Source organism: Mastigoproctus giganteus, chromosome 11 (genome assembly GCF_048544385.1).
Source record: "Mastigoproctus giganteus isolate SK-2022 chromosome 11, ASM4854438v1, whole genome shotgun sequence".
NCBI lineage: Eukaryota > Metazoa > Arthropoda > Arachnida > Uropygi > Thelyphonidae > Mastigoproctus > Mastigoproctus giganteus.
The window spans coordinates 178,764,799-178,784,735 of NC_143585.1; the positions used below are offsets into that span (position 1 = coordinate 178,764,799).

At 39.3% G+C, this 19,937-nt stretch overlaps 1 protein-coding gene across 4 annotated transcripts in view; it reads right to left on the reverse strand.

The window, feature by feature from the left end:
- Positions 1-19,937, reverse strand: part of Spf45 (splicing factor 45) — a 264,681-nt gene that overhangs the window by 16,825 nt on the left and 227,919 nt on the right. For all 4 annotated transcript variants that reach the window (XM_090385005.1, XM_090385002.1, XM_090385006.1 and 1 more), the window contains one exon: positions 11,361-11,467. In XM_090385005.1, the coding sequence (XP_090241131.1) occupies positions 11,361-11,467 (107 nt within the window). The remainder of the gene's footprint in view (positions 1-11,360; positions 11,468-19,937) is intronic.

Consider the following 19,937-nt stretch of genomic DNA (forward strand, 5'->3'; position numbering starts at 1 on the left):
TTCTTGCACATAAATTTTTGGGATAGTGGGGGGAGATAGGGGCACAAGCATCAATGTGCATAATAATACTACATAACTAATGGAAAAATTTATGCCATTAATTTTTACATAGTACTTTACTTCTTCACTTAGAAGTGGTTGTTTTTTCAGAGTGACACCACATTGGGCACTCTTTGTACACCTAATAGCGGCACTTCTTAATTCAATAATAAATCTGAATTAAGAAGTGCCAAATCACTGGTTTTCACTTTTATTTAAAACTACCATGACCGCTGCTTTAGGAATCAAGAGAAGATTCTGAAAATTTATTTCTGTTTTTTTTTTATATGACTGAAGATTTCAGTGAAGAAGAAATGCATTTCACTATAATAACGTAAAAACCCACAGAATTCCAGCTAATTATCATTAGCTGGAATTTTGTGGGTTTTTTACATTATTAATATGTTACGTTATACGAAAATGCAATAAGATCAAGTTTACTACCCACTTATAATGAATTGCACTAACAGAAAAGCCCAATAAACCGTAAATTGTCTTTATTGTGACCTTTAAAATGTTCTTAAGTAAAATGTGAGCATGGGGCTTACGTGAGGTGATAATAGTGTTTCTGCCTTAACACTGTGAAGTTCTTTAAAGAAATTTTCATTTTGACCATTATCATGGTACCGACCAAGAGACAGCAGTACTAGTAAATCTACCTAAGAAAGGAAAGCGATCAATTTGGATCAGAAAATTAAAATAAGGATGTATGAAAATGGTCAAACATTAGCAAGTATCGCACAGAATTTAGATTTGTCAGTGTCAACAGTGAACACAATAATAAATGACAAAGATAGAATATGAGAAGCAGTGAAGGGATCGGCAACAATGAAGTCACCTATAATAACAAGGCTACGATATCATATCATATTTTATAGTACAATTACATGCGTTTTTCTTTCCATTTATGTTTTCTTTCCTTATGTGCCACTCCAGATACTTCACTGCTGTTCCCAGATAAAGTTTATAATTGAACTAATTAAAAATATATAAATATTTTTCTATATACAGGGTGATTCACTACCAGTGTGACAAACTTGCAGGAGGTGTGGGGGGGCACAAAGACGAATCCGAATCACACAGCATTGCAGGGTCCGAAATGCCTTCGTCATGCGGTAGAGGACGTTGAACAGGAGGTCGCGTGAACTGCGATCCCTCTGGAAGTCAGCATTTGCGAACCGGTTCCCGAGGCAGTCGGATGGAGTATTCAAACACTGAACTGGCCAACATGCACCTCGTGTAAGGAGCTGCGGACTGTAACGGCGTGTCGCTCTGCGCTTGTACCAGGAACGTTTCCCGCACAGGTGTGCTCCTCATCATACGATTTTCGCATGTGTGCACAGAAGGTTACGTGAGACTGGTTGTTTCATGAGAGGTACCATGAATCGAGAGCGAACGACGAGGACGCCAGACAATGGGGAGAATGTCCTACGTCATGCAGGCAATCCGAGTACAAGTACTTGAGCGATAGGCCAACGATTGGATATTTCCCAATCCGCTGTATGGAGGATACTGTCAACAAACCAAATGAGTTCATACCATCTGCAACGCGTCCAATCATTGGAGCCTGCAGATTATCCACTCTGGAGGACTTTTGCTACTTGGTTTCTTCAACAGAAACGGTTCGCAAATGCTGACTTCCAGCGCAATCACTGTTCACGCGACCTCCCGTTCAACATCCTCTACCGCATGACGAAGGCATTTCGGACCCTGCAATGCTATGTGATTCCGATTCGTCTTTGTGCCCCCCTACACCTCCTGCAAGTTTGTCGCACTGGTAGCGAATCACCCTGTATATAAGTAATACATAAAAAAAATAACTATTTTTTCATCATTCTTCTGAGGATATTATGTGATTTTTGAAATTTTGGCATATCAGGGATGTAGCAGCAATATTTTATTAGTCATTCCCAAGTTACGTAAAACTCAACGTACATAAGAAGTTCTGGAACGTATCTCTTAGATATGTCTGGGACTTAATGTATATTATAATTAACTTAACTTTCAAGAATAATGGTATAGCCTAATACATATAATGCAAACTTGGTAATATGATAGTATTATTGCTACATAACTGGTGAACTGCAGTAGGACTGTTATTGCATTTAATTTTTCAATTAGAATTAGAAGTGTAGTTCTTATTTGTGATTCTCTGATTATGTTGGTGAATTTGTTATTTATCATTTATAATTGCCTGAGGAACCACATTCGACTACTGCCACCATTTTTTGGTATTGATAAGAACATATGAATTTTAATTTTACAAGGAGTTTCCGTAAAGTAAGGTACCACATTTTTTCTCTCAAAGATGTTTAATAATATGAAGTTATAATAAGTGAAAACTGGAGACTTCTCCACAAAGTCTCCAGTTTTATCGATGCACTTGTCCCAATGATGGATCAGTTTATCAATACCAGTACTGAAGAAGTCCGTGCCCAAACGCACAAGCTTTCCTGAAAGGTGTTTTTTCAGAGGGCTGAACAAATGGAAGACTGAAGGCACTAAAAATTACTAAGACTGAAAAAAATTTCCACAATGTTTGTAAATTTAATTCTTAACTTTTCTAAACCATTTCTACTAAGCTGCATTCTTTCCAGTAACTTTGGTAGCTTAATTTTAACTTTACTTGTGGATAAAGTTTTGATTAATTTCTGTAACACTTTGTTAATTTAAATTTTGTAATCTTTCTTAAGTTCTAATTTTAGCCAAATAATGGTTGCTACAAGATCAACAACCATTGTAGACTGAGCTTTGTGGATTAGCTTCAGGGGCCTTGCAAGGCTTCCGGCAGGGTATTTTCATTAGCGTAGCTCTCACTTGTAGGTAGAAGGAATCTACTTTGGAGATAGTATCATCTGAACAAAGGTGGTGCAAGGGCTTTTGCCTGCATCACTGAGGATACCTTAAGGGTTTAGGGAAATTGCAAGTTAGGGAGAAAAAAGTAATACAATCACGTATTTATCTGATATTGGTCAAAGCAATGCTCATACACTTCAAGAATTCTTGTTTTTTGCTGATAAATCCAAATGTATTAGTATAGGTCGAGGAATAATTCAAGAATGCAAGCTTATATAGTTTGAATTCTTATAATCATGTAGGTTAGTTTAGTTTAAATTCCTATAGTCATGTAGGTTAGTGTATTTAGATAAATATTTGTAAAGCTATAGTTTCCTTACAGAATTTGTAAAGATTCAGATAACCTTTTTTATTATTATTATTATCATCATCATCATCATCATCTGTTTATTCCAGAAAAGGAAACCACCCCGGGACGGCAAAGTGCCAGGAGGGTGCTAAGTACATATCAGAGTACGAGATACTACGGGCAATGGGTTATATCTACTGAACCCGTAGTCTCGTCTCGAAATATTATATACATGCTTTACGTTTAATATATACAGTATTTGCACATTAATGATTCTGTACTATACTATACAAATTATATATTTACAATTCACTAATAATTCCATATACACAGTGTCTCAAAAATATTGGTACAAACGTTTAGGGGAGGTAGGTAACATCTAAAGGAATGTGAATCGCATAGGAACCCATAACCGGAAACGTTGCCGTAAGTTGGTACACAACGCTGTTCATCAGTTTGCGAGAATGAAAATTTCTGGTTTACTCATTCAAGCAGTAGTTGCTGCAAAAAGAGCATGTATCTAGTGTATGTATTAGCAGAGGGCAATGGACAAGCCGCTCAACGAATTTATGGAGAACGCTTCCCAGACATGTACCGGAACACCATTTGTTTGCACGCGTGCATCAAAATTTGTGCGATTATGGGTCATTTAGAGGTAACAGGAGTAGTGCGGGCAGACCACGTTCGACGCGAACTCCCGCCATGGAAGAAAGTGTGTTGAATGCCATCCAGAATAATCCTACTACCAGCACACGTGCCACTACCTCTGCCCTAGGAGTGTCTCGTTGCAGAGTACAGCATGTCTGGCACAACGATTCCTTACAGTCCTTTCATCTCCAAAGAGTTCAGTTACTGCTCCCCCAAGAGATCATCCTGCACGTGTGGCTTTTGTGCAGTGGTTTCTCCAAGAAAGTGTTCAAGACTTGAATTTTCCAGCCTATGTTTTGTTCACCGATGAGGCTTATTTCACTCGGGAAGGCTTATTCAATCAGCACAATGCTCATGTGTGGGCTCACAACAACCCACACAGTGTGCGACCCCATGCCGCACAACATCGCTTCGCAATAAATGTATGGTCGGTGACTGCTTAGTCGGCCCATACCTGTTACCATCCCGCATGAATTCCGCTACATATCGGATCTTTCTTGAACAAGTTCTACCAGGGTTACTTGACGATGTTCCAACAAATGTGAGACGCAACATTTGGCTTCAACATGACAGGGTGCCTGCCCATTATGGAAGGTGTGTTCGTAACCATTTGAACAGGCATTTTGGGCATCGATGGATTGGTCGTGGTAGACCCATTGCCTGACCCTCACGCTCACCTGATTTATCGAGCCTTGATTTCTTTCTGTGGGGGTCCCTCAAATCTATTGTGTATGAATCGCCTGTGAAGACAGAAATGGATCTCGTGGCGAGACTCGTCTGTGCTGCTGCTACTGTCAAAGAAACTCCAGTGTGTTCGACTGTGTCCGCCCCATGCCGCGTCAGTGTCACGCATGCATCGCGTCTTATGGTGGAACCTTCGAGCATCTGTTGGAACATCATGAAATGCATCCATATCATACTCCATTGTTAATATTATTTCAAATAAATGTTTGCCACTAATTACTGTCTTGTGTCATTTCTGCTTCTTGTGCCTCGGCTACTACTTTCCCGTGACGTTTCCAGTTATGGGTTCCTATGCGATTCACATTCCTTTAGATGTTACCTCCCCCCACCCCAATGTTTGTACCAATATTTTTTAGACACCCTGTATAACTTACATATTTACACAACTGTTAGGGAAGGTATCTTTTTCCAGTCCACAGTTCACCAAATTATTACTGTTCTTAAAGCAGAAAGTTTCACTTTTACTCACAATTTTTTGGTACTTTGCAGCTGATTTATATTTCGGTAAGTCTGTACGAATTCTGGAAGATCTCTTTCCGGTATGTTGCATCCTCGCAGAGTTTTTCGGCATCTATGTGTAGTGAGAATCTTTGCAGGCTACCAAAATTGTTCAGGATTGGGTGCAGTAGATGATTTCCTCCTCTGCAATGTCTAGCAGTGGCATGTAGTTTAACTGGAATATTATCCAGGACTAGCGCATCCACTCTGCCTGTGAGCGTTTGTGAGAGAGAGTGTACGTTCCTGTTAATTGTCCGCTGCATCCAGGGTGTGATGTTAAGGTTTGAGTACAGAATGGCCCTTGAGATAGTAAAAGGGTGGCCAGCAACTCTGTTAAGCCATCGCAAGAACCAGTACTCGATCCCAAGGATGAACTTACAATGTGAATTTGGGCACTTAAGACCAGATTTGAGAGGCGTACATTGCAATTGGCAGGACACACTTTAAAATGTACTTGGTCGCTAGCTGAGGATCCCTAATTCCTACCAGTTCTTGTCTAGTAGCCCATAAAGCAGCGAATATTTTTGTCTTCATAGGGGCAAAGTGTTGAGCGAAGGTGAGTCTATCATCCCACTTAAGACCAAGGTCCAGGTGAGTGTGCACTTTTTCCACACTAGACCCGTTCACAGAGATTGAGATGTCATTTTTATTCTGCTTGTAAGTTATGGTCATTTGGGCAGACTTCTGTGCATTAATGTGGAGCCTGATGCAATCCAGATGGCTCTCAAATTCCCAGATGCTATAGATATATTTGTGGAACTTCATAACTTTCGTTTAATATTTTCATTTTCATTTCATTTAACTTCATTAAATTTAGGCTATAAAAGCCTAAATTTAATGAAGTTAAATGAAGCTAAATTTAAGATTAAATTTAGGCTATGTAGGCTATAAAAGCCTAAATTTAATTTCACTAGTGGTTAAAAGTTTTGTCAGAATTTTGTAATACAGTTGTAATAACGAAATCAATCGTTCTCTTAAAAAAATCGTTATAAAGAAATATGACCTTTTCAACAATGAAAAATACTGTAAATTCAGAAATATAGTAAAAGATGGGAAATAAATCAGAAATAAGTGGGAATGGTTACACTTTTCTAACATTTTAAAACAATTTATTAATACTTACATATTAAGAAATGACTATGTATATGAATGTGCAAAATATATTAGTACACTTTTAAGAATTATGTCTTAAAATATTTGATTTTTTGTTGTACACTGTATTCTACTGTACACCGTTCATAAAAATGTTTGAATTTGTTTAAACTTTAACCACAGATATATTTTCTGCTACATTTTCTTCCCACTGAAGGGCTCGATGCAAAGTTTCAAATGCTGCCAATGTTTCTTGTTTGGAATATTTAATATTGCCCGCATTTTCGATATTGTCACTAGTTCTTTAAATATGCTCCAAAATTTTGGAGTCACTTGGATATTCAGCTACTATGACATCATTATCAACTCCTAAAAATTCGTCAAGAACGATTTCTCCACTGATCAAACCTCGCTTGGAACTCTTCCTAAGATTGCTCAATGTCTTCTAGTAGTCCATCCCACTCATCTCTGTTATTAGCATTTTAGCAAAACCTGCTTTTGTAAAACAATTCTTAATCACTGTTTCCGTCACATCTTGACTCCAAACTTTCACCAACTCTGATATGCACATCCAGACCCACTGGGTGGCAGCTATCACATCTATATCAAAATCAATAGGTTAGTTGGTTTCTATTCTCAGTATAATATTTTTCAGTATGAGCCTTCAGTAGTGCATTTTCAAACTCTTGATAATGCATTGGTCCATGGGCCGCAGCCATGGCCGGATTTAACTGGAAATTGGAGATGACGACTTCCACTAAGGTATGTACAGTCTGTCCTCGTATAGCACGATAGTTGTGTTCCTAGAAACCCTCATGCAATGCAAAATCGTGCAATATAAACAACAGGCCCTATGGGAAAAGTGGAGTTAGGTGCCGACCACCCAAGATTGAACACACATTTGGAACCAAAACATTACCAAACACAATAAATAATCGGGTAATTTTAATCGTTAAAAATACTTACGTATTTTATAACGATTAAAATACGCAATAAAAATATTATAATATTTTTATTATAATATAATAAATAATGAAAAAATATTTTTATTATTTATTTAAATAATAAAAAATTATTAATAAAATAGAAAAAAATTTATTATATTAAATAAAATAGTCGTAATAAAATACGTATTTTATAATACGTAAGTATAAATTATAATACATAAGTCGTAATAAAATGCTTACATATTTTATTACAACTATTACGTAATAAAATATTGCTAATGCTTTTGCTTCTATTGTAAGCAAACTTGTTTTTTGTTTGATTTTCTATCCAAACAGATGACAGCCGTTACATCTCTTCCAATTCTTTGTGTCTTAATCTAATGGATTTTAATTACACTTTGTGTTGTTCCTGCTATGAAAGTTGTTTTTATTTTCTCTGCATTCTTTCTAATTCTCGGCGTTGCCTCATTTCGGTCTGTAGCACGTGCAATATCACATGGTCTTTCATTTTGCTCAAAGCGTTTCACAATTTCATATTTTTTCTCAATCGACAGAGGCGGACTGGCCATAAGCCTTACCCGGGAAATCCCGGTGGGCCAGAGGCTGGTGTGATTTTGGCCATAAACTGTAGTATGAGGCCACTATAAATTTTCCCGGGTAAGAATTTTTGACCCCGTCTGCCTCTGTTTATCGATATTGCTTTTCTTTTCCCCCGGGATGCTTCCTTTTCACACCTTTTAAGTATTTTACTAATTTTTAGGGAATAAAACACAATTACAAAACGAGGAGGCATAAACAAAGCTGTGTGCGTGTAGCAACTGAATAAACAACACCGTAAAGGCTGAGATACACTATTAACACCTCACATTTTACTAAAGCACATTTCTGGGGGTTATTACCATAAAACAATTTCCAGTTGCATTTCTGCTAGTGGAATCTGTTATAAACTGGTAGTAAATTCCATCTAATTGCATTTGCAATTATATCGATAGCTGGAATTGTGTTGGTTTTTACGTTATTATAGTGAAATGTGTTTCTCCTTCACTGATATAAAAAACATAAATATCATTTTCAGAATCTTCTCTTCACTCCTATCGTGTTGCGTTCGACTGCCATTTCTTGTAAACACAAAGGCAAATCGTGCATAAGCGAATTCGGTTCGAGTTATATAAGATATCGTTCCCCTATTTATAAATCGTGTATGATCGAATTCGTGTAATGTAAACACGTGTTATACGAGGACCGACTGTATAATGTATTTAGGAAAGATCAGAAATTTATAAGGGGTGGTGGGAGTAATTCTTCTTATCAAAAGAAGCATGAGTGTGAAAAGAGTCTGAAGTTATGGGCGAGTCTGAAGCTACAGCTGCTAGGATAGAATCTGTGTGGTGTGAGCTAGTTGGAAGCAAATGTATATCGAGATTGGGAGCAATCTACAAACCGGAAGATTGTGAAGAGTATACTGCAATAATTAAAGACCAACACCAGCCAGGAATTAAAAATTTTACTATAAAAATAAAATATACGGAATATAACGAAATACTGTGATACAGTATCGGAAGACTAAAATACATTTGAATTATGGAATACTTTTAGAGCAAAATTGCAGGAGGAGGATGCTGAAATGGATGACTGCACAGCTGGCTGGTCAGACAGAGCAGAAAAAGATTGCATAGGATAGTTACGAGCAATGAAAAGTACTGAAGCTTATAACAGGTGCTCACATCTGGTGAGTATGGGCTTGGCACACCCAGGGTGCATCATTCTTCTCTTTCTTGGTGATTCCCTTCTACTTTTGTTTGTCTCTCTCTCTCTCTCTCTCAGGGTATCTCGGGAATTTTTTTTTTTTGGCTGTTGCAGCCTAAGCCTCAGGCTTCCTTGCACCATATAGCTAACAATAATAATAATAATAATATGTTGATCTGTAACAGTACCATAAATAAGGCTAGAGAGGCCAAGGCTGCTTATGAAAAAGCATTGCTAAGAGATCAAAAAATGGGGAAAAGGAATTTTTCGGGTATGTGAATACCACAAAGAAAAAAAAAAGCAAATCAGATTGGACCCTTGGGCACTGGGTGTGGGAAAGTCAGATAATTCAGCTGATGTTGAGGATAAATTAAATAGATATTTTCCACTGGTCTTTACTGAAGAAAGATGCCTCATGTTGAAAAGAGGCTGAGCCATTTGTACTTAGTGATTTTGTAATTACAGATGACTGTTTATTACTACCAGGGAGTGTATCGAACCATTGAGGTTAATTATATGATTGGACCTTTGGATTGGAGAAGTGCCAACATATTGCCAATGTACACAGGTGGTTAGGTAGTCCCTGGTAAGTGTCCCTGGTAAAAGTCCCAGGTAAATGTCCCTGGCCTCCAAAATTTTGGAGGCCAGGGACATTTATATAGATATGGCATTTTGAAGGACACAACAACATGGTTTTGTTAAGAGAAAATCATGTGTAACTTACTTAGTAGGCTATTTTGATACAGTTACTCACGAGCTGAATGTAGGGAATAATTTTGACATAGTTTATTTGGATTTTAGCAAAACATTTTACTTGGTCCCTCATGACAGGTTACTATATAAGCTGGAACTGGATGGGATTTCTGGAAAGATTCTAAGGTGGATCATTGGGTGGCTGCAGGGCAGAAGGCAGAGGGTTGTGATTAATGGATATGCTTCACATTGGTGTGACGAATATCCATTCTTCACACCAATCAGGAACGTGGCCCTCCAAGGATCGGTTCTTGGAAAACTGTTGTTTCTCAATTTCATAAATGAGATCGACAAAGGGATAGAGGGTATGATATTAAAATTTTCAGATGACGTAAATATTGGCAGAGTCGTTAATGATCAGTGCCAAGCAGCACTCCTTCAGTACGACTTGAACACACTTCAAAGATGATCAAAGAAGTGGCATTTTTCCACTTCTTTGCATTAAAACAAGTAAGAAAGGGATCTGGGTGTTACGATACTGGCAGTTATGAAGTTTTCTGAGCAGTGTAGACAGGCAGTCAGGAAAGCCTGTGGTGTCCTATCGATGATTTATCAAATGTTATCCTATCTCTAAAGGATGTCTCTGTCAGTGATATGGGAAATATATTTTGCACAATATATTTTCCATATCACTGACAGAGACATTGACCATAGGTACTTTCTGTGAACCACACGGAGGAATGCTGCACCTCTGTGTTACCAGGCAATATAAGATGGCAGATGATTCTCATCAACTTTGATGAGCAAAGTGGTGCAATATCACCACTTTGCTTATTGGAAGCTTGAAGTGGAGAAACCCATGTTTAGTCCCCAGAATACTGTGATTCCTCTGTTCCAGGATTCACAGGAAGTAACTATATGCTGCTGATGTTTAGGAATGGATTGTATCATTGAGTTTAGTAGATTAGTACTTGATGGGTTCCTCTCTTTTATTCCTTCTGGAGCATTAACCCTTTTTTTCAAGCCCTCAACATAAGCCTATCAGAAAGTTAAAATTTGCAATTAATTTCCTCATTCCCTTTTCAACACACACACACACACACACACACACACACACACACACACACACACACACACACACACACACACACACACACACACAATGTCCAGCTAAAGGTAGCTCTGTGAAGAAAATAAGTAGTTCATATAAGATAATCTTGATTCACAGGCAAAATGTCCTTGGCAGTTCTTCCAGGAACCACTAGCCGCTCTGACCTTTTTGCATTGTTTCTCTAGTCTAAGGTATGATTTTACTCTAAATTTAATTAAAAAAAAAAAAAAAAAAACACAACATTAAGAAATGTACTATGTGATACAGTTAGAAAAACAACAACGTTGCATTCTGCCGCCACTGTTTTGGTTCCTCATTAAGGAACACTATGCCCAGACAGAAAGAAGACAACACAAAAGGTGAAAAGAAAGCATGATAGTCTTGTCCACTTTGTTATTTGGATGAATTCTATAAAATTTAGAAATTAACAAAAAACATATTTTTCCTTTTTTACAATGCGTGGAAAATCCTTATGTGATAGAAAAATAAATAAATAAAAAAAAGAAAAATGGATGTTAATTTTGAAATTGGCATAGCAAACTTAGGGAAGATAACAAATAGGAACAGAAACTCTATTACACAAGCTGGTCCAGAGTTCGTAGACCTGCATTATAAGACTGCAATGTACACAGAGCAACATCATTTATTTTATTTATTTATTTTTTATTTTTTTTTTTTAAAGAAACATTCTACTTACCCTGAGCAAAACTACCTTGGATGGATTTTTCATGATCTCAGTTATTGATTCTGGCTGAGTAGGTGGCTGAGGTGGCAAAATGGGTTCCACTGAAACGATTTCATTACCTTTAGGAAAGGAGACGTTTTAAAACAGTTTTCCATGTAATATTTCAACAAAAATTTACAGTTAAGAGAACATTGAAATAATATCTGATGTTGATGTTATTCTTTCAGGGGTCTCACTAGAGCAGCCATTCTCAACCTGGGGTTATTAATTTGATTTTTTTTTTTTTTTGGTGGTAGTGGGAGGGACAATGAGCTGGACCAGTTTTAACTTATTTGAAGTTTTCAAAAATACTTCATAAAAGTTAATATTATTTAAATAACTCTGCAAACTTTATAACAGCACTGAAATAAAAATAATTGCACATTTAAAAGTGAAAAAATACTTGGAGATGTGGAATTTACCCTGTAGTACAAGTATTAAAAAAATCTGTAGAATCTCAGGCACCACTAGCTGTACATATTTCATAATTTTTCCAAACACCTGCCTTAAAAATGCGAGATAAAAGTATTTAGCTCTATTTAGCCAAAACTAATTTTAAAACCTTTTAGCCCGTGTTTTCCAAACTAGAGGATGACATTTATTTTTAAAATGACCTTTTTGCACATGCAGTTTTGAGTATAAATTACATAACTAATGTAAAAATTCTTCTTGCTTAGTGCAATCAATCATTTCAACTCTGACATTATTCTTTACTATAATGCACAAAATTTGGACAGACAACTTGTGTGAATGAGACCCGCTATTATTAGTGGGTCTCGTTCACACAAGTTGTCTGTCCAACATGTCTAGTAAAATTGGCTATGACTGAATGGCCATTCTCTCAGGTATGTCAATCGGGCTTGCTACCCGAAAGTTTAAAATGCTGATGGAACTGATATTCAAGTCAATTTGGGCCAAATTTCGGCAAAGTCCAGTCATTTTCTGACAGCCAAATCCTCTGCTTGCACCTTCATGATGGTGGGACTGATGGTAACCCTGGGTACAACCCCCATGTACTAGAAGTAAAATACAACTAGTATACTGGAAATGACCACCCAGGTACGAACCAATATAAGCAGGAGTCTAGGTGTGGCATCCAAACCACATGGAGGAATGCTGCACCTCTGTGTTATCAGGCAATATAAGATGGCAGATGATTCTCATCAACTGGTGCAATATCACCAGTTGATGTGGCCATGGAGGAATGCTGCACCTCTGTGTTATCAGGCAATATAAGATGGCAGATGATTCTCATCAACTGGTGCAATATCACCACTTTGCTTATTGGAAGCTTGAAGTGGAGAAACCCATGTTTAGTCCCCAGAGCAAAACTCCAGTAACCCCGATCTCTTCTATCATGCAGTATGACTGATATCTTATCTTTTGAGGTTATGAGGGACATCATGGCAAGATCCAATCTTCCTTACATTTCGAAGGTAAAGCTCTATAACAGTGTTCACAGTCGAGTCCACCATACCAAACCTATTGGAAATTTTTTTGGAGGCTTCCAGATCAGCTAGTATATCTTGCTGATCTTGAAGCGAGACATCCCAGATCATGTGCTGTCTCTACTCTGCCAGATTGTGACAGGAAGGAGTTCATGTAGAGTATGTGTGTGTGGAGGGGGGGAAGTACGTTGTCAAGGCTATGTTATGTCAAGGAGGGGTATATTCTTGCCATGTGTAAGCCACATCCAAAAACTTCATTACTTTGTGTCCTTTTTTTTTTTTTCCCTTTGTTAGTTGTTGGCGCATTGTCTTCTGTGGCCATAATGCACCTCCCAAAGTTTTTGCAGTTCTCTGATCCAAGCCCAAGGCGGGATTCGAACCCGCGACCTTTGGGTTGCCCGGCAGGCACTTTACCCCACTGGGCTAGCCCGGTCGGCATGTCCTTCCTACATTTTCTTACTACTGAATATATCAACAATAGTCAAAGTAATAGAACAAACATATCTGTGCAAAGATCAAAATCTCCCAAACACTTCCTAGTTCATTTCCAATTGTCTGCCAAACTACATGTATTTCTTCTGAGAGAATTTAATGAAAATGGGCCTGTAGTAATGGATTCCATGGTCTGAGATAATAATAATAATACAGCACATCCAGTAGAGACAATAACTAGATTTTTAATAACTAAGATTAATTCATAGCTTTCAGGGTAAACTTCTTCAGCAAGTGAATAAACGCATACAGAATACTAACTAAATATAGAAGTTACATCCATTCCCGTCCAACAGGCCGTTGTCTGTACCATGCGACTTCTAGAGAGTGATCATAATCTACTGAATAGAACAGTGCTATCTACAGAGGTCACCTGCACTGCCCTCAACCTATGCTTGTTGGGCGGTGTCTTTGCCTTTGGCGATTCTCTGTACAAACAAATACACGGTAGGGCTATGGGTGCCCCTGTCAGCTCCGTCGTTGCTAACATTGCTATGGAGGAATTAGAGGAATGGATATTCCTGAACCCGCCTGTACCAATTACAATGTGGTGCAGATATGTTGATATCTTCACCATCATCTGACGTGGTTCAGAGTCAACACTGTTAGAGTACCTCAACTCCTTATCGCTGTGCATCCAGTTCACTTTGGAGTTAGAAGTGAACGTGTCCCTTCCATTCCCGAATGTTCTAGTGAAGCGAGTGGCACATGCCTGGAAACCTCGGTGTACTGTAAGCCAATGTAGTGCGGGCTGTTTACTAACTACAGATCAGCCCATGCCCCTCGCCATCGAAACAACACTGCACGTGCTCTATTCTCACAAGCCAAATCTGGAGCCATTCCAGCTCAGAGGAAGCTAGAGCAACTGAGATTTCCAGAGTAAAAGCTGACCCTAGGCAATTGTGGGTATCCAACCCATGTATTAGACAGATGCTTGCTACAAGCACAAGAACTTGCAACGCATCCGAGGTCATTGTCCCCATGAGAAAGTATGCCTACTACCTACATTCCTTACTATCCAGGCACGTCGGACCAGATTTCTAAGATCCTACGCGAGTGCCGCATGAAATGCATACAACTCCCTGGTAAGAGCTTACGTTCTCTGGTCTCAAACGTAAAAACTCCCATCACCCCTCTGTTATGTAGTGGATGTAGTGGACATGATGTAACTTGCCATGATTGCAGCAGTTGCTAAATAGGGTAGAGCTCAAGACACCTTCAAGATCACCTCGCAGAGCATGACAGATCGATTCACCTAGGTGACACTGATCACTCCGCAAATGCAGAACATTTCTGGTCAACCCATCATGACCTTAACCCTAGACGCGATTGTGAGATGAGCAACCAATCCCGGCACTACTGTCACCACCTTTGGCTACAATCGTTAAATATATCAAGCTATCCAAAAGCCTTAAATCGCTGCAAGGGTACAAGACTACATCCCATCTTTGAATCAACAGTTTTGAAACTAGACAAATGCCGGCAGCTATCCTATACACGTCTGTGCACCAACAATGAACACCGATCTAGTGAATAATGTTTGCACAATCTCTTAACCATGCGCAACTCATTTAGTATTTATTTTATTCTATCTCTAACGTCTGTATTTTGTTAGTATTCTGTATGCACTTATTCACTTGCCAAAGAAGGGGTTTGTTTACCCTGAAAGCTATGAATTAATTTCAGTTATTAAAAATCTAGTTATTGCCTCTACTGGATGTGCTGTATTATTATTATTATCTCAGAATCCCAATTATTTGTTGATTCAACCACTGCTAATCTCAGGTGTCCTAATTATTCGCTGTATGATTCCTTTCACTTCAAATGTGATACTTGTGTGTATGTTTGCTCTGATATTCCCTGTCAGAGACAGTAATTTGCATTCTTCTCCTTTTCATCTCCTTTGGCTTAAAATCTCTTTACTGCATTGTGCAAAATTCATCTGTTGCCTCTAACATTCTACCAACTCCACTAATCACTCGGAATTCTGACTTCCTCTATTTGAAACTTGACTTTCTCCAGTCCAACTTTTCTAACAGTCAGGTAATTTTAATGTTCAGAACTCCAGTTTTCTATTTTCCAGTCACATGGACCCAGCTGGTCATGTATGTACGTATGTGTACCCTGTCTGTGGTGGTTGTTGAGTTTAACGACGCATAGGCTGCTAGGGCCATATTGTGTCTTTCTAATGGTAAATATGAAATATTAGCTTCATTGTAATAACTATATTTTGTGATATATTCCTATACGATTTAGGAAAGTAAATAGTTCTTTTTTATTAAAATCATCTCCAAGAATCTGCAATAAATTTATTGATGACTGTGTATTAGGAACTGATTTAAAGGTGTTCAAGCAGATATTTTGAAAGTGGGGACAGCCCACTAACAAATGCCACTAACAAAAACTGACAAATGGTCAGTTGTACTTGACATGATGTACATTGGGGAGCTCTGTCATTAGTTAATAGATACAGGTGAGTGAGGTGAGTATGACCAATCTTTAGCCTTCTTAAAATTATTTCATCTCGCCTGTTTTTTTCAGAAGCTGGAGAGCCACAGCTTTGGTTCTAGTTTTATTTGGTAGAGTTTGTTTCCTGGATAACCATTCCAGATTAATGACCAGCTATTATAACGTGTGGTGGCCCCCAGGCATATGTTCATCTCCACATAGTGTCACTGTGATTGAATACAGGAAATCTGTAAAATGGGCCTGACATGTTAGTGTGTTGTTAGTGCATGTACTGTAGTAAGTGCTGTTTATGTCAGGCTTCCCTGGCTTTGGAAGGATTTTAAGTAGAGCTAATTTCCAGATACTCTGAAAGACACACAACAACAAACATTTATTGTATGGGTTTAATAACATGAGTATAAGCAAAAAGGCCTTTGTGCTATGGATTTATGTTAATATTAAAAATTATTGTGCTACAGAGCAAAAACGGAAAGAAAACGACAAGTTGAAATTAAAAATACATTTAATGTTACGTAAAAATATGTTGATGTTCACACGAACAAAAAACACAAGTAAAAATAATATAGGAAAGTAATACATAGCTTTTGAATTGGAAGGTGTCCATCATCAGTTGTGTTGTGACCGTTAATCTAAAAAAATCTGTGCGTGCCATGGCAGTCATGTTTGGTGAACTACTTGTAAGCAACAATTAGCTGTTAGAAGGGAATGCTTGCAGTTCTAGCTGTAATGCCTGGGAACATTGTAAATGGCAATGTTTGTCAGCCAAGAGGATGGTTGTCTCAATAATGGGATGGACACGACATCCATTGTTTTGGTTAAAGGAATCGCTACAGCATGAGACGTGCAGTGACTCCAACCAGGCACAGCGACAGTAATGGCAGGACTCTATCAATAATCATGACACCGTGGCGTGGGTCAATATCATACTGGCTCGACCAGAAGTGCTTTTTCATGTTCAGAAACAAGACTACTGAGCCTTTTGCCAGTTTCCCCAACATAGTAGCCAGTACAGTCAGGGCATGAAATATGATAGACTAATCCACTCTGCAGCAAGGGGAGAACCGATGTTTTAATTTTTTTTTTTTTTTGGTAGTCATTGGCGCATAGGCTTCTGTGGCCATAATGCACCTCCCAAGGTTTTTGCAGTACTTTGATCCAAGCCCGAGGCGGGAATCGAACCCGCAACCTTTGGGTTGCCAGGCAGGCACTTTACCCACCCGGCTAGCCTGGTCGGCCCGATGTTTTAACTCGCGAGATGAGGGATTGCAACTTTCTGCCCGGGAGTTGTAAACATTTTATCCCACGGGCCTTTAAGACTCTAGAAATCTGTTGTGGTAGGTTCGGGTGGAATGGAATAAAGGTGGTCGAGGCGGATTTATTACTGCACATGGTCCTGTGGGTCATGGGCCTGTAGGTCACACCTATCTAAGGCACTGGTGGGGTAGCGGCACCTCGCAAGATCTGTTTTAACCCTAGTAATCTCAGTGCGTCTCTAATCAGCAGAACTAGAGTGAGTCCAGGCACGGGTTATCAGGGCTCATGCTGTGCCAATCGGTAGTTGCTGAATTGTCCAGCACACATCAGCTTGTGATAGACTGTTATCTTCAAATGCGTGCCCTCGCACTAGACAAAGGTATCCAAGTATGGAAGGGTATTGTCTGACTCCAGTTCGATGGTGAATTGAATGAAGGGTGACAGAGAGTAAAGATGGTGCAAGCGTCGGTTGCCGGACTCCCAGGGAATGGGCACAAACACAGCATCCACGCAGTGATACCTTTTGGTGTCACTACATGGATGCCAGTAGACCCACAAATGCGTGACTCTCCAACACCTTGATTGCGATGTTTCGGGAACTGACCTAACCATGGCTGTACCGTGTATCTGCTGGTAAATGGAGTCACCAAACATGATGGCCCCACCAGTCAAGCACAGTCTAAGGGCGGCACAAATATACTGTGAAGTAAGAGAAGTTCTGTTGCTCAGGGTCTGGTCGTTGTCCAGAAGCTCCTTGGCACACGTGATGGCTAGTTTGACTGGGATCGAAGTGAAAAGAGACACCACTTCAAATGAAGCTATGACTTGATCATCCGAGATGGATAGGGTGCGAATCCAATCAAGGAACTCCCCACTGTTAGAAATGGCATTGGCAGTCTTGCCCACTAGGGGAGAAAGTAAGCTCGAGACGAACTTAGATAACTCTTAAATCGGTGAGCCACAACATGTGGACATGTGTATATGTAAAGGGCGGCTCCTAGAACGTTTGTTCAACTCCGCCTCGTATCTCTGTGAATAACAGTAGCACTACAAATGGGCCAGATATGTGTGTGACGTCGGTTTGTGTGTATTATGTGTGTTTTGTTGTTCTGTTCTGGCCACTTGGCTACCCAGAAGCATCAGTCACCTGGACAGATGATTCTGGGTACTCGTCCACACCACGGGAAGGTGGGCCAGTCCATATAAAGCACGTACTGTCTCAAGAGAGACTCTGACCCACCTAATGTTGTCAGAAGGTAGGCCAGGATCCTCTGGGGGCCCATTCCAGAGGGGAAAAAAAAAAAAAAAAAGATCACCCGTGGTGCTGGATTTGGAACCAAAATTATTAAAATAAAACATTTATGTAACTAAATAATAAAATAAATAAAATTAAAAAAAAAAAAAAAAAAGGAAGAAAGCACTTAATTGTCTGCAGGCCGAGGAAAATTTCATTTCTTGAGGATTTGAGTTTATGTATTATTAAAGGAGATCTAACCAGCTATGCATCAGCAGGACCGTTGTGCTGCATCCTGTTGAGATCTGTCAACACTGAACGCCTTCGAAGAAATACGCCTTGAGCGAAAGCCTGAAGAATCTGAAATGACTCCGAGCTTTGAAGCAGAGACGACTCCTGTCCTGATTGAAAATTAGTAAGTGCTTGAAGAGGAAGTCTGAGATCGTCATACAGGGAGCAATGAAACAAGATGTGATCCCAACTCTCTGGTGATCCACATGAACAGAGGTCTGTTTGTGATAAATTGAACCTAAGAAGACTCTGGTTCATCGATCCATGTCCTGTCAACAGGTACGACGTGAATATGTCCATGCAGAACCACAATCGAACACGTTTATCAAGGAGAAATGAAACTTGTGGTATAAATTTTCTTGTTGTTGCACCAACGGGAGCTGTATCCCATCGAGACTGCCAAATGTTTACTAACTCGTTCCACAGTCTCCTTCTTTCTCTTTTAGCATCTTCTTGAAGGTTGATGGTTATTCCAAGAAATTCGGCCTCAATCTGCCTTTTCAGTCTGTATAAAAAGCCTCTATAAGTAACTTGCAAGTCTAAAGGTAATGTTCCGGCTAGTACTTGCAGAGCTTGCGTCGAGACTGTCCTGCATGCCTTAACTAAACACCGCAAAATGGTTCTCTGCAATGAGGCGAGTTTTGTAATGAAGTGTTTGAGCCGTGCCCTGTGAAACCATGCACCGGCAGCATACGTGATTAGAGGGAGGAAAACTGCATTGTAATAAATCCTTAAAGTTTTTCTGGAGAGCCCCCATTCAACACGGGACACCCTAACAATTGCACCAGTAAATCTACGTATTTTAGATGATAAGTTTGTCAAATGAGGAATAAAATTGAGACTGGAATCAATTACCACTCCTAGAACCTTGTACTCTTTAACTATGGGGAGACGAATGTTGTTGATCTTGACCAACGGAGGACGAGTGATATCCAACTTTGATCCAAGAATCATCATCTTTGTTTTTGACAAGCTGATTTTAAGCTTATTGGCCACAGTCCAATCGTAGAGATCCCGGAGAACAAAATTTGCGGTATTTTCCAGATCGGCCCTAGAGTTACCATTTACCAAGATGGTGAGATCGTCTGCATACGCTATTATTTTGACGTTACCAAAAGATCGGGAGAGCCACTGCTGCAGCACCATGTTCCATGTAAAAGGACCCAATATAGAGCCTTGTGGGCACCCTCTAGATACTGATCTTGATACTTGGATATGTTTAGCCTTGACTATTATGGTTCTATTAGCAAAGTAATTGCGGATTAAAAGGTAAAGGTGGTTGGAGCACCTAGCCGATCGCAGACGCTCCAGGACGCTCTCCCACCAAAGGGAGTCGAAGGCACCCTCGAAGTCGATGAAAAC